The sequence below is a fragment of the Pristiophorus japonicus genome, chromosome 19 (genome assembly GCF_044704955.1).
Source record: "Pristiophorus japonicus isolate sPriJap1 chromosome 19, sPriJap1.hap1, whole genome shotgun sequence".
In the NCBI taxonomy this organism is placed as follows: Eukaryota; Metazoa; Chordata; class Chondrichthyes; family Pristiophoridae; genus Pristiophorus; species Pristiophorus japonicus.
The window spans coordinates 96,195,630-96,210,208 of record NC_091995.1 but is presented as its reverse complement, the minus strand read 5'-3'; the positions used below and the strand labels follow the sequence as shown (position 1 = coordinate 96,210,208).

At 51.7% G+C, this 14,579-nt stretch overlaps 1 protein-coding gene across 1 annotated transcript in view; it reads left to right on the top strand.

Moving 5' to 3' along the window:
* LOC139230547 (voltage-dependent calcium channel gamma-2 subunit) overlaps positions 1–14,579 on the top strand; it is a 102,628-nt gene that overhangs the window by 72,798 nt on the left and 15,251 nt on the right. Inside the window, exon 3 of the mRNA XM_070862383.1 lies at positions 2,101–2,241. Coding sequence (XP_070718484.1) covers positions 2,101–2,241 — 141 coding nt within the window. The remainder of the gene's footprint in view (positions 1–2,100; positions 2,242–14,579) is intronic.

Genomic DNA, 14,579 nt, shown 5'->3' with positions numbered 1-14,579 from the left:
CTCCAAGGTCCCAGCGTGGAGCTTTCAACATCAAGAATGTTTATCGGGCATTCTCGCGCAGAAGTCAATCCATCATCCATGCCGAGATTTTGTTATGAACTCCCGAGAAGCAGTCCTGCCATGCCGGGAGTGTGAACTTGTAATGTCTACCCTTACACCTGTGGGGCAGATACACCCTCGCATCACCATTCCTCAATCCTGGCCTTCCGCCCGCCTCCCATTACATTTATATAGGGCCTTTCACGATCACCGTCGCCTCAAAGCACTTTACAGCCAATGGAGTACTTTTGGAGTGTGGTCACTGTTGTAATGTGGGAAACACGGCAGCCAAATTGCGCACAGCAAGCTCCCACATACAGCAATGTGATAATGGCCACATCATCTGTTTTTGTTACGTTGATTGAGGGATAAATATTGGCCCCAGGACACCGGGGAGAACTCCCCTGCTCTTCTTCAAAATAGTGCCGTGGGATCTTTTACGTCCACTTGACAGAGCTGACGGGGCCTCGGTTTAACGTCTCATCTGAAAGACAGCACCTCTGATAGTGCAGCACTCCCTCAACACTGCCCCTCCGACAGTGCGGCACTCCCTCAGCACTGCTCCTCCGACAGTGTGGCGCTCCCTCAGTACTGCACCTCCGACAGTGCGGGGCTCCCTCAGCACTGCCCCTCCGACAGTGCGGGGCTCCCTCAGTACTGCACCTCTGACAGTGCGGCACTCCCTCAGCACCGCCCCTCCGACAGTGCGGCACTCCCTCAGTACTGCCCCTCCGACAGTGCGGGGCTCCCTCAGTACTGCACCTCCGCCAGTGCGGCACTCCCTCAGCACCGCCCCTCCGACAGTGCGGGGCTCCCTCAGTACTGCGCCTCCGACAGTGTGGCGCTCCTTCAGTACTGCCCCCTCCGACAATGCGGGGCTCCCTCAGTACTGCCCCTCTGACAGTGCGGCGCTCCTTCAGTACTGCCCCTCCGACAGTGTGGTACTCCCTCAGTACTACCCCTCCGACAGTGCGGCGCTCCCTCAGTACTGCCCCTCCGACAGTGCGGTGCTCCCTCAGTACTGCCCCTCCGACAGTGCAGCGCTCCTTCAGTACTGCCCCTCCGACTGTGCGGTACTCCCTCAGTACTGCCCCTCTGACAGTGCGGCACTCCCTCAGCACTGCCCCTCTGACAGTGCGGCGCTCCCTCAGTACTGCCCCTCTGACAGTGCGGCGCTCCCTCAGTACTGCCCCTCTGACAGTGCGGCGCTCCCTCAGTACTGCCCCTCTGACAGTGCGGCACTCCCTCAGCACTGCCCCTCCGACAGTGTGGCACTCCCTCAGCACTGCCCCTCTGACAGTGCGGCATTCCCTCAGCACTGCACTGGAGTGTCAGCCTGGATTGATGTGCTCAAGGTCCTGGAGGGACAATAGTGGACAGTGCCCTCTGACCCTCTGACCTATGCAGCCATTGGTTTCCATTCGAGGTCAGCCCCAGGTAGTGTTTGCTGTTGTTGACCACCTGTGAAGCAGGCTATTGAGAAGAAACGAGACTGGAGCGAAGGTGCTGGGAACAATGAAAAGCCCCCACATGTAGCAGCAGGATATAACGCAAATATTGGGTTGGGTTCTAATCAATTTAACCGCATTTCTTAGCGTGACCTTGAAAGCTTTATTTTATGAATCCAGGGCAAAATATTAAGGTCAAGGATTGTAACATTTTTTTAAATCTCTCGCTGTTTCTCTATTTCTCTCTTGTCTTTCCCTTTCTCATCCACGCTTTTTTTTAATCTATCTTTCTCCCCTCCATCTATTTATCTTTCACACCCTCTCTCTTCATCTTTCGCCCTCTCCCTCTGTCTTTCTTTTTCTTTCTATCTTTCTTTCACTCCTTCCCTTTACCTTCCCCCTCCACCCTCCATACCTTTCTGTTATCTCCTTTATTTTTAATACCCCGGTGAAGCTTTCTTTATTCGAAATCTTTATTCTGTCCTTTCCTGCCAACTCTTTGTTGTGTGTGTCCGGTTTGACTCTGTGCTCTAAGATGCACTCGCTCTCGCTCTATCTCGCCCCTCCCCTCACCATCACTTCCCCCTCTCAAACCTTCCGTCTCTCCCCACAGGCGCAGTTCGAGCATCCAGTATTTTTCCCATCCTCAGCGTGATCCTCCTCTTCATGGGTGGCCTCTGTATCGCTGCAAGTGAGTTCTACAAAACTCGACACAATATCATTCTCAGTGCTGGCATCTTCTTCGTATCTGCAGGTGAGACACCTTTCTCCATCTCCTGGCGAGCCGAGTGGTCACCTTTCCTTTTCGGTCAGGGCGGGCTAGGGGAGGGAGGGGACAGAGTTAACGTTTCGGGTCAGTGACCCGTCGTCAGAACTGGAGGACGTTAGCGCTGTGACAGATTTCAAGCGGGGGGAGGGGAAAGGGGAGAGGGGAACAAAAGGGAAGGTCTGTGATAGTGGGGAAGGCAGGAGAGATTAGAGAGACAAAAGGGGCGATGGGGCGAGGCGAGAGGAGATGGTAATGGGACAAGTTAAGAAACAAAAGATGGGTCGAGATAGGGTGTACGTGGGAATGGCAGAATCAGCAATAGCTGCCATGTGGGAAAAGTAGGGTCCGAGGTTTCGGTGTGAAATTGTTGAACTCGATTTTGAGTCCACAAGGCTGTCAAGTACCTATTGTTGGTTCTGATCTTGGTTTTGGTGTTGAAAACTCACTGAAACCTCAATAGCTCATGTGTGTGAGTCACAGAAAGATTGAAGTTCTCTTTAATCGGAAATCATTTCAGAAATTGGCCAAAATCCAGACTGTCCCATCCATAGCCATACAAGTGACAAGTTTAACACTGGTGTCTCTTTACTACAACAACAACTTGTACTTATATAGCGCCTTTAATGTCGTGAAACATCCCATGACGCTTCACAGGAGTGTTATGAGATCAAAAAATTTGACACCGAGCCATATAAGGAGAAATGAGGCAGGTAGGTTTTAAGGAGCATCTTGAAGGAGGAGAGAGAGAGACGGAGGGGTTTAGGGAGGGAGTTCCAGAGCTTGGGGCCCAGGCAACAGAAGGCACGGCCACCGATGGTGGAGCGATTATAATCAGGGGATGGTCAGGAGGGCAGAATTAGAGGAGCGCAGACATCTCGGGGGGGGTTGTGGAGCTGGAGGAGATTACAGAGATAGGGAGGGGGTGAGGGCCATGGAGGGATGTGTAAACAAGGATGAGAATTTTAAAATTGAGGTGTTGCTGATCATTGGGAAAGATTTAATCAGCGGCTGAATTTAGCAAAATGGGAAAGAAAATTTGAATATGAAAGTATCCATTTCCCACATGTTATTAGATAATAACTTTGAGGAAAGAGAGAGTTGGGTGTAATTGAGTATAAATTTGAGAGACTGCAATCCGGAATGCCATTTCACACAGCAATGGTACAAATGATTCACGTGTCCAGAGAGCAGAAGCAAGTGTTGATTGATGTGTAATTGCATTAAGAACTCGCAGTAATACCTGTAAGTGTGGTGGTGAGCCGCCTTCTTGAACCGCTGCAGTCCCGTGTGGTGAAGGTGCTCCCACAGTGCTGTTAGGGAGGGAGTTCCAGGATTGTGACCCAGCGACGATGAAGGAACGGCCAATATATTTCCCAGTCGGGATGGTGTGTGACTGGGAGGGGAAAGTGGAGGTGGTGGTGTTCCCATGCGCCTGCTGCCCTTGTCCTTCTAGGTGGTAGAGGTCACGGGTTTAGGAGGTGCTGCCAAAGAACACTGTGATCTAGTGGAAGAGCTGTATTGTTTACCAGTGGACTATCAGTAATCCACACACAAGGAAATGTACTGTGCACTCTGCAAGAGAAAACATTTAAGAAATGGATGTTTGGCAGAATGGAGGACTTGAAAGTCATAAAGAAGGCAATTCAGTGGGTCAACTTGTTCATAACTGTTGACAAATGGAGTGGTGAATTGTGAATTCTCGGCTCCGGGGCCAATGAAAAGGGAATATTTCGAGCTTTAAGCTCCTCGGGGAATGAGGGCACGGTTTGATAACTGCAAAAAATTCTAGATGTGTCCTCAGCCTTTTGTCAACTGAACCAGGTTGCAGCCCGATCGCAGTTAAGTGTGTGCAGTATTCCTTATTGCAGGTATAGGTTTTCCCTTTTGACATTGCATTATGTTCCGAACATTGTGCCTGTGCTGTAACCTGTCAGAGTGCCAACGATTACAGTCTTGGTAACGATTTTATTGATTTTGCATTGTTTCAGTGGGCACGGAATGTTCCATGTCGCACCGATTGGATTTCCAGTAAAGACTAATGCCAAGTGTCACCGACCAATCCCGTCCCTCTCCCATGCGGTTTTCGGTTTCCCTTGTGATCGGCAATCTCGGGCAAATGATGAAAAAAAAATTGATGTAGACGCTCTGTTGGATGAGACGTTAAACCGAGGCCCTATCTGCTCTCTCAGGTGGATGTAAAAGATCGCATGGCACTATTTCAAAGAAGAGCAGGGGAGTTCTCCCCGGTGTCCTAGGGCCAATATTTTTCCCCAATCAACATCACTAAAACAGATTATCTGCTCATTATCACATTGCTGTGCGTGGGAGCTTGCTGTGCACAAATTGGTTGCCGCGTTTCCCCACATTACAACAGTCACTACACTCCAAAGGTACTTCATTGGCTGTAAAGCGCTTTGGGACGTCCGGTGGTCGTGAAAGGCGCTATATAAATGCAAGTCTTTCTTTCTCAGATTATGGCTGAGAAATTCCATTGTTCCCTGTTTGGGTGGGGGGGGGGGCGGGGTAACATCAGGGAGGCAGGGCTTCCTGTACCAGGCGCGGCAGTACCACCCCGTTCCCGAAATTGGGGATACCGCCCCCCCACCCCAAGGGGAAGTGGAGTGCAAAAAAACGCTAACGGGGCGGATGGAACGGGAGCTGGGCGGGCCTCTCCACACCGGGCCGCTCCGTGCTGGGCCTCTCCGCACCGGGCCTCTCCGCACCGGGCCTCTCCGCACCGGGCTGCTCCGTGCTGGGCCTCTCCGCACCGGGCCTCTCTGCACCGGGCCTCTCCGCACCGGGCCTCTCCGCACCGGGCCTCTCCGCACCGGGCTGCTCCGTGCTGGGCCGCTCCGCACCGGGCCGGTCCACGCTGGGCCTCTCCGCACCGGGCCGCTCCGTGCTGGGCCTCTCCGCACTGAGCCTCTCCGCACCGGGCCGCTCCGTGCTGGGCCTCTCTGCACCGGGCCTCTCCGCACCGGGCCTCTCCGTGCTGGGCCTCTCCGTGCTGGGCCGCTCCGCACCGGGACGCTCCGTGCTGGGCCTCTCCGCACCGGGCCGCTCCATGCTGAGCCTCCCCGCACCGGGCCGTTCCGTGCTGGGCCTCTCTGTGCTGGGCTTCTCCATGCTGGGCCTCTCCGCACCGGGCCGCTCCATGCTGGGCCTCCCCGCACCGAGCCGCTCCGTGCTGGGCCTCTCCGCACCAGGCCGCTCCGTGCTGGGCTTCCCCGCACCGAGCCGCTCCGTGCTGGGCCTCTCCACACCGGGCCGCTCCATGCTGGGCCTCTCCGTCCTGGGCAGCTCTGTGCTGGGGCGCTCCACGGCTTGTCCCTTCATTAGGAGGGAGGGCCGGAGCTGCAGACACTGCTGGCCTTACCTGAACCACGTGTCGCTGGGCTGCCTGAACACGGCATGGACCCCGCGTTCAAAGCGGCAACGGGACCAGTAAGTCGGCACCTTTTTTATCGACCCGCCTGGCCCCTCCCCTTTAACGTGACCACCCCGCTCATGCCCCCCCGAACCTCTCGTGGTCATCGCCCGGGGAGCAGCTCCGGGGGGGCGCGGGCCAATTTCGGGTCCGGATTGAAAACTGCCCGCTGCGCACGGTGATGGCGTCGTTACCGCTGGCGCTGCGGAGCGGGGCGCTACCGGTTAACGCCGCCGCTAAACTGCCGCCGAATTTATCGTGAGTCATCTGTGTCGCCGTGCCCAGGCGAAAATTAGCCCCACACACCCGTCCCACCCCCTCCCCCTCCCAAACAACCCCCATTTCCCCCCCCTGTGAGTCTAGATGAAATGGAAAAACCTTGAATGCTAGAAATCTGAATTAAAAATATTGGGAATGTAAGACAGGTTATTGTATTGGACAGAAACCCTTTGTCATACGGACAATTAGAGCCACTTGAAACTGTGATCTGTCTTTTCTCTAACCAGATGCTAAAGGACCAACCGTACGTTTCAAACCATAATCCTGTTTTAATTAGAAATTATGGCTTTATTTACCACCAGATTACTTTGCAGAAGGAGCAATTTGCTCTGCTGTATATACTGTATACCATATTCCATTTCTCGCGGGATTGAATTGAAAAGCAGAGAAGTTATGGTTAGACCACACTTGGAGCACAGTCGTGGTCTCCATATTATGAAAAGGATATAGAGGCCCTGGAGAAGGTGCAGAACAAGATTTACTGGAATGAAATCAGAACTGAGAGGTTATACCGAATGATTTGAACAGGCCGGGGCTCTCTTCTGTAGAACACTGAGGGGTGGCCTGATAGAGGTCTTTAAGATTATGAAAGGATTCGATAGGGTAGCCGTAGAGAAGATGTTTCCCCTTGTGGGGGAGACCAGAACTCGGGGGGCCATCAATATAAGATAGTCAGCAATAAATCCAATGGGGAATTCAGGAGAAACTTCTTTACCCAGAGAGCGGTGAGAATTGGTGTAAGGGAGAATTTGAAGGTAAGGAAAGAGGCTTACATTAAGTGCACAGACAGCCGGGGAGTGCATGATAAGGGAAAATACGTAGAGATTAGGAGATAAGTCACAAAACAATTAGGAAGGCAAAGAGGAACTATGAAATTAATTTATCAATCAACATAAAACAAGATAGAAAAATATTTTACAGGCACCTCAATTAAACAGGAAGGTTGAGGTGGGAATAGAGACATTCGGGGATAGACCAGATAAAAACACAGGTAGTTATAGAGAAAGGGCAGAAATACTAAATAATTACTTTGCCTCAGTATTTACTAGCGAGATAGAACAGCTGGACATGACATTGGATCATGAGATTAGTAATGAGATAAATAAAATTAAAATAAAAAGAGGGGATATATTAAATAAACTAATCAAACTCAAAGAGAATAAACCCTGGTCTGGATGGATTACGTCGGCGTATTTTAGGAGAATCTCGGGAAGAGATAGCAGAGGCATTACTACACATATTTAATAATTCATTAGATAATTGTGTAGTGCCAGAGGACTGGTGCATAGCTAACGTAATATCTATATTTAAGGAGGGGGATAGAACATGTCTAGGGAATGTTAGACCAGTCAGCTCAACATCGGTGGTAGGAAAAATAATGGAATCCCTGCTAAAGGAGAAAATAGAAGAACATCGAGAAACCAAACATATAATAATGAAGAGTCAGCATAGATTTCAAAAGGGAAAGTCTTGCTTGACCAACCTGATTGAGTAAACAAAGGCAAGAAACAAAAAGGGCCACACTACATCATAATTCTAAAAGGACAAAGGATGTTAAAAAAAACAAGCCTGAAGGCTTTGTGTCTTAATGCAAGGAGTATCCGTAATAAGGTGGATGAATTAACTGTGCAAATAGATGTTAACAGAAATGATGTGATTGGGATTACAGAGACGTGGTTCCAGGATGATCAGGGCTGGGAACTCAACATCCAAGGGTATTCAACATTCAGGAAGGATAGAATAAAAGGAAAAGGTGGTGGGGTAGCATTGCTGGTTAAAGAGGAGATTAATGCAATAGTTAGGAAGGACATTAGCTTGGATGATGTGGAATCTATATGGGTAGAGCTGCAGAACACCAAAGGGCAAAAAACGTGAGTGGGAGTTGTGTACAGACCTCCAATAGTAGTAGTGATGTTGGGGAGGGCATCAAACAGGAAATTAGGGGTGCATGCAATAAGGGTGCAGTAGTTATAATGGGTGACATTAATATGCATATAGATTGGGCTAACCAAACTGGAAGCAATATGGTGGAGGAGAATTTCCTGGAGTGCATAAGGGATGGTTTTCTAGATCAATATGTCGAGGAACCAACTAGGGGGGAGGCCATCTTAGACTGGGTGTTGTGTAATGAGAGAGGATTAATTAGCAATCTCATTGTGCAAGGCCCCTTGGGGAAGAGTGACCATAATATGGTGGAATTCTACATTAGGATGGAGAATGAAACAGTTAATCCAGAGACCATGATCCAGAACTTAAAGAACTTTGAAGGTATGAGGCGTGAATTGGCTAGGATAGATTGGCGAATGATACTTAAGGGGTTGACTGTGGATGGGCAATGGCAGACATTTAGAGACCGCATGGATGAACTACAACAATTGTACATTCCTGTCTGGCGTAAAAATAAAAAAGGGAAGGTGGCTCAACCTTGGCTATCTAGGGAAATCAGGGATAGTATTAAAGCCAAGGAAGTGGCATACAAATTGGCCAGAAATAGCAGCGAACCCGGGGACTGGGAGAAATTTAGAACTCAGCAGAGGAGGACAAAGGGTTTGATTAGGGCAGGGAAAATAGAGTACGAGAGGAAGCTTGCAGGGAACATTAAGACAGACTGCAAAAGTTTCTGTAGATAAGTAAAGAGAAAAAGGTTAGTAAAGACAAACGTAGGTCCTCTGCAGTCAGAATCAGGGGAAGTCATAACGGGGAACAAAGAAATGGCAGACCAATTGAACAAGTACTTTGGTTCGGTATTCACTAAGGAGGACACAAACAACCTTCCGGATATAAAAGGGGTCAGAGGGTCTAATAAGGAGGAACTGAGGGAAATCCTTATTAGTCGGTAAATTGTGTTGGGGAAATTGATGGGATTGAAGGCCGATAAATCCCTAGGGCCTGATGGTCTGCATCCCAGAGTACTTAAGGAGGTGGCCTTGGAAATAGCGGATGCATTGACAGTCATTTTCCAACATTCCATAGACTCTGGATCAGTTCCTATGGAGTGGAGGGTAGCCAATGTAACCCCACTTTTTAAAAAAGGAGGGAGAGAGAAAACAGGGAATTATAGACCGGTCAGCCTGACATCGGTATTGGGTAAAATGATGGAATCAATTATTAAGGATGTCATAGCAACGCATTTGGAAAGAGGTGACATAATAGGTCCAAGTCAGCATGGATTTGTGAAAGGGAAATCATGCTTGACAAATCTCTGGAATTTTTTGAGGATGTTTCCAGTAGAATGGACAAGGGAGAACCAGTTGATGTGGTGTATTTGGACTTTCAGAAGGCTTTCGACAAAGTCCCACACAAGAGATTAATGTGCAAAGTTAAAGCAGATGGGATTGGGGGTAGTGTGCTGACGTGAATTGAGAACTGGTTGTCAGACAGGAAGCAAAGAGTAGGAATAAATGGGTAATTTTCAGAATGGCAGGCAGTGACTAGTGGGGTACCACAAGGTTCTGTGCTGGGGCCCCAGCTGTTTACATTGTACATTAATGATTTAGATGAGGGGATTAAATGTAGTATCTCTAAATTTGCGGATGACACTAAGTTGGGTGGCAGTGTGAGCTGCGAGGAGGATGCTATGAGGCTGCAGAGTAACTTGGATAGGTTAGATGAGTGGGCAAATGCATGGTAGATGAAGTATAATGTGGATAAATGTGAGGTTATCCACTTTGGTGGTAAAAACAGAGAGACAGACTATTATCTGAATGGTGACAGATTAGGAAAAGGGAAGGTGCAACGAGACCTGGGTGTCATGGTACATCAGTCATTGAAGGTTGGCATGAAGGTACAGCAGGCGGTTAAGAAATCAAATGGCATGTTGGCCTTCATAGTGAGGGGATTTGAGTACAGGGGCAGGGAGGTGTTGCTACAGTTGTACAGGGCCTTGGTGAGGCCACACCTGGAGTATTGTGTACAGTTTTGGTCTCCTAACTTGAGGAAGGACATTATTGCTATTGAGGGAGTGCAGCGAAGATTCACCAGACTGATTCCCGGGATGGTGGGACTGACATATCAAGAAAGACTGGATCAACTGGGCTTGTATTCACTGGAGTTCAGAAGAATGAAAGGGGATCTCATAGAAACGTTTAAAATTCTGATGGGTTTAGACAGGTTAGATGCAGGAAGAATGTTCCCAATGTTGGGGAAGTCCAGAACCAGGGATCACAGTCTAAGGATAAGGAGTAAGCCATTTAGGACCGCGATGAGGAGAAACTTCTTCACCCAGAGAGTGGTGAGCCTGTGGAATTCTCTACCACAGAAAGTTGTTGAGGCCAATTCACTAAATATATTCAAAAAGGAGTTAGATGTAGTCCTTACTACTAGGGGGATCAAGGGGTATGACGAGAAAGCAGGAAGGGGGTACTGAAGTTTCATGTTCAGCCATGAACTCATTGAATGGCGGTGCAGGCTCAAAGGGCTGAATGGCCTACTCCTGCACCTATTTTCTATGTTTCTATGAAGGTGTTGAAGAGATAACAGAGAGAGTAGACAAGGGTAATGCAGTAGATGTCATTTATTTAGATTTTCAAAAGGCCTTCGATAAGGTTCCCCATAATAGACTTATGAACAAGGTCAGAGAATGTGGAATCAGGGGACAAGTAACAGAATGGATCGCTCGCTGGCTTCAAGACAGAAAGCAGAGAGTGGGGGTAAAGGGCAGCTATTCACAGGGGCAGAGGTGGGTCGTGGTGTTCCACAAGGATCAGTGCCGGGATCACTGTTGTTCACAATTTATAGTAACGATTTGGACTTTGGAACCAAAAACGCAATTTCTAAATTTGCAGATGACACCAAATTGGGGGACAGTCAATACTGAGGAGGACTGTAACAAATTACAGGGGGACATTAATAAACTTGCAGAATGGGGATATAATTGGCAAATGAAATTCAACACAAAAATGTGAGCTATTATATTTTGGTAGGAATAGGGAGGTCCCATTACTCTGAGGGGGCGAGTCTGGGTGGGGTAGAGGAACAAAGGGATCTCGGATACAAATACACAAATCACTAAAAGTTGCGACACAGGTTAGCAAGGCTGTAAAAAGCAAAACCAAGCACTAGGGTTTATTTCTAGGGGGATAGAATTGAAAAGTAGTGAAGTTATGCGTGCAATTCTGGTCGCCATATTATAAAAAGGACATAGAGGCACTGGAGAGGGTGAAGAGAAGATTTACAAGGATGATACCAGAAATGCGAGGGTATACATATCGGGAAAGGATGAACAGGCTGGGTCTCTTTACTCATAAATAAAGAAGGCTGAGGGGTGACCTAATAGAGGTCTTTAAAATGATGAAAGGTTTTGATAGAGTGGATACAGAGAGAGTGTTTCCACTTGTGGGGAAGAGCATAACTAGAGGCCATCAATATAAGATAGTCACCCAGAAATCCAATGGGGAATTCAGGAGAAACTTCTTTACCCAGAGAGCGGTGAGAATGTGGAACTTGCTGCCACAGGGAGGGGTTGAGGCAAATAGTATCGATGTATTTAAACATAGAAGCATAGAAAATAGGTGCAGGAGTAGGCCATTCGGCCCTTCTAGCCTGCACCGCCATTCAATGAGTTCATGGCTGAACATTCAACTTCAGTACCCCATTCCTGCTTTCTCGCCATACCCCTTGATTTAAGGGGGAAGCTGGATAAACACATGAGGGGGAAAGGAATAGAAGTGATGGGGTGAGATGGAGAGGGGTGGGAGGGGGCTGGTGTGGAGCATAAACCCCGGCACGGAGCGGTGGGGCATAAACCCCGGCACGGAGCGGTGGGGCCCAAAGGCCTGTAAATACGTTGTAAAAATAACGGATATCCAGAGTGACTTGCTAACTGAGATCCAGTCGAGGAGGTCGCTTGGTTTATACGTAGAGTGATGTGTTGTGCATGCAGGCTATAGATATACTCAATGATGGAGACTTGTTTAACTGATGTACTATCAATAATATACTGTGTATATACTATGCTGGCACCGCTAGAGGGTGCAACTGGTGGAGACCGGGGTTTCCTGCCCTGGTGGCAGGGCCCAGTATAAAGGACTGCCCACCATGCTTGTGCCTCACTCTGGAGTTATGACTAAAGGACCAAGGTCACTACAGTTTGAGTACAACACATTGCCTCGTGGAGTCATACATTATAGACATAATATGATGGCTACTGGGGAGTGAGTTGTGACCTGGAATCCAATCGAGGGGCTGGAATGAATTGTATGTGGATGGGCGGGGTTACTGGGGAATGGTCTCTACAGACCGAAGGAGGGGGATTGGGGGCAAGCTGCAGACCCTGCAGGGCTCTCCCTGGACCCCGGGGAGTGGAGCGGCGGGCTGTCCGATCACGGCACGGACCCCGCAGGTCGCGACCAGCAAGTCGGGCGATTGTTATTCACGTGCGCCCCACATCCCCTTTAACGAGCGCCCGGCGAGCAGCCGGCCACCATGTCTGCGCCCCCTGAACCTGGCGCAGGAGGCGAGACCCAATGTTTTCTCCGGGTCGCTGCGCGTGGTGATGACGTCGTTACCGCCGGCGCAGCGGAGCGGGGCGCGGCGGGTAACCGGCGCGGCTGAATTTAGCGGGAGTCGTTAGCGGCCGCGCCGCGCCGCGCCCGGTTGAAAAGTTGTTTGTGCCCCGTTAGCAGCTCCCCCCCCCCCCACAAACGACCCCAATTTCTCCCCCAATGTTTCTCACTTAATTAGAGAACGGGTATTTTTTTTAAATGGCTATGAAACGGCTGAAGTGAACTTAGCTTTGATATTGCGGTGCCCTTTCCGTGACCCTTCCATTCACCTAATGCTGGCCAGCCGACTGAGGGAGCTGAGAAACTCCACTGTTGCCGGGTCCAGGGAATATAGATTAGGACGAAGAGAAGAAAAGTCAGAAGAGAAATGGCCCGAATCGTATCGATAGGGTACAGCGAGACAGGAGAGGGGCTTCGCCGGTTAAATATTGAGGTAGGTTTGATTGACTTGTCTTGTATGCCTTTGATTACAGAGGATTGTGGGGGGGGGGGGGTCCGATTGAGGTATTTAAAACATTGAGGGGTGGGGTGGAAATCACCCTCTGCCCCGTTCCAGGCGGATAATTTGAATTATTTTAATTATTACCGCCTGGAGCGGTGCGGTGTCCGTCAGTGCCACTTGGGTGTACCGCGTCTCACCGACGTGTCTCAATGTCCGTCCCGTTCACTTAAAGGAGAGGGATGCTGCCAGGCCACGTGAGGTTTGGCCAGGCCTGTGGCGCGGTACCCAAGAGGTGCGACAGTTAAAACAAAATGACGCCCTCCCCTTTAAGAGTGGCTGCAGCGCCCACCCACCCATCCACCGGCAGCATCGCGCCCCGCCCCGGAGCGGGGGCTTTGACTGTCACCCACCACGCTCCCGCTAAAGGGGTCAGCGCTGGGCGCGGCGGCAGGAAAGACGGGGCACCTGTTGGGTAGGAAGGCGTTATCGTGCCCCTCCGAGGCGGTAACAGGCCTTTAAACAGAGGAGCATCATCGGCCCCTACAGGGTTCAGTGGGGTAGATACAGAGGGGGCGAAACCGTGCCCCGATTGGGGGCGGTAACTAGCGGGGACCGGGGCGCCTGGCTCCTGGTGCACCCCGCCACTGAGTTGGGCTCCGCGCCCCTCAAAGGACGTGCAGCGCAATCTCCGGCTCCCCACTTTCTTCAGGGTGGTTCCCGGGGACGCTGACACGCTTCAACGCCCCTCGCCCGCTGCGCACTGCACGGCCTCTGACGGCCTCGCTGAGAACGGATCTTGGCCAATTTCGCGATCCATGGGGTCGGCGCGGGGTCAGGGCAGTGAGGGGGCGGGGCAGTGAGGGGGCGGGGCGATGAGGGGTCAGGGCAGTGAGGGGGCGGGGTGGTGAGGGGGCGGGGCAGTGAGGGGGCGGGGCGGGTCATTGTGGGGTCGGCGCGGGGGCAGTGAGGGGGAGGGGCAGTGAGGGGGCGGGGCAGTGAGGGGCGGGGCGATGAGGGGGCGGGGCAGTGAGGGGGCGGGGCAGTGAGGGGGCGGGGCAGTGAGGGGGCGGGGGCGGCGCAGTGAAGGGTCGGGGCCTTGAGGGGGCGGGGCGGGTCGGTGCGGGGTCGCCGCGGGGGCGGGATGATGAGGGAGCGGGGTGGTGAGGGGGCGGGGCAGTGAGGGGGCGGGGTGGTGAGGGGGCGGGGCAGTGAGGGGTCGGGGCGATGAGGGGGTGGGGCGGGTCATTGTGGGGTCGGCGCGGGGTCAGTGAGGGGGAGGGGCGATGAGGGGGCGGGGCGGGTCATTGTGGGGTCGGCGCGGGGTCAGTGAGGGGGAGGGGCGATGAGGGGGCGGGGCAGTGAGGGGGCGGGGCGATGAGGGGGCGGGGCGGGTCATTGTGGGGTCGGCGCGGGGTCAGTGAGGGGGCGGGGCAGTGAGGGGGCGGGGGCGGCGCAGTGAACGGTCGGGGCGATGAGGGGGCGGGACGGATCGGTGCGGGGTCGCGCGCGGGGGTGGGGCTGTGAGGGGGCGGGACGATGAGGGGGCGGGACGTTGAGGGGGCGGGATGATGAGGGGTCGGTACAGGTCGGTACAGGTCGGTACGGGGTCGGTACAGGTCGGCGCGGGGTCGGTACAGGTCGGCGCGGGGTCAGTACTAATTTCTCCTTCGCT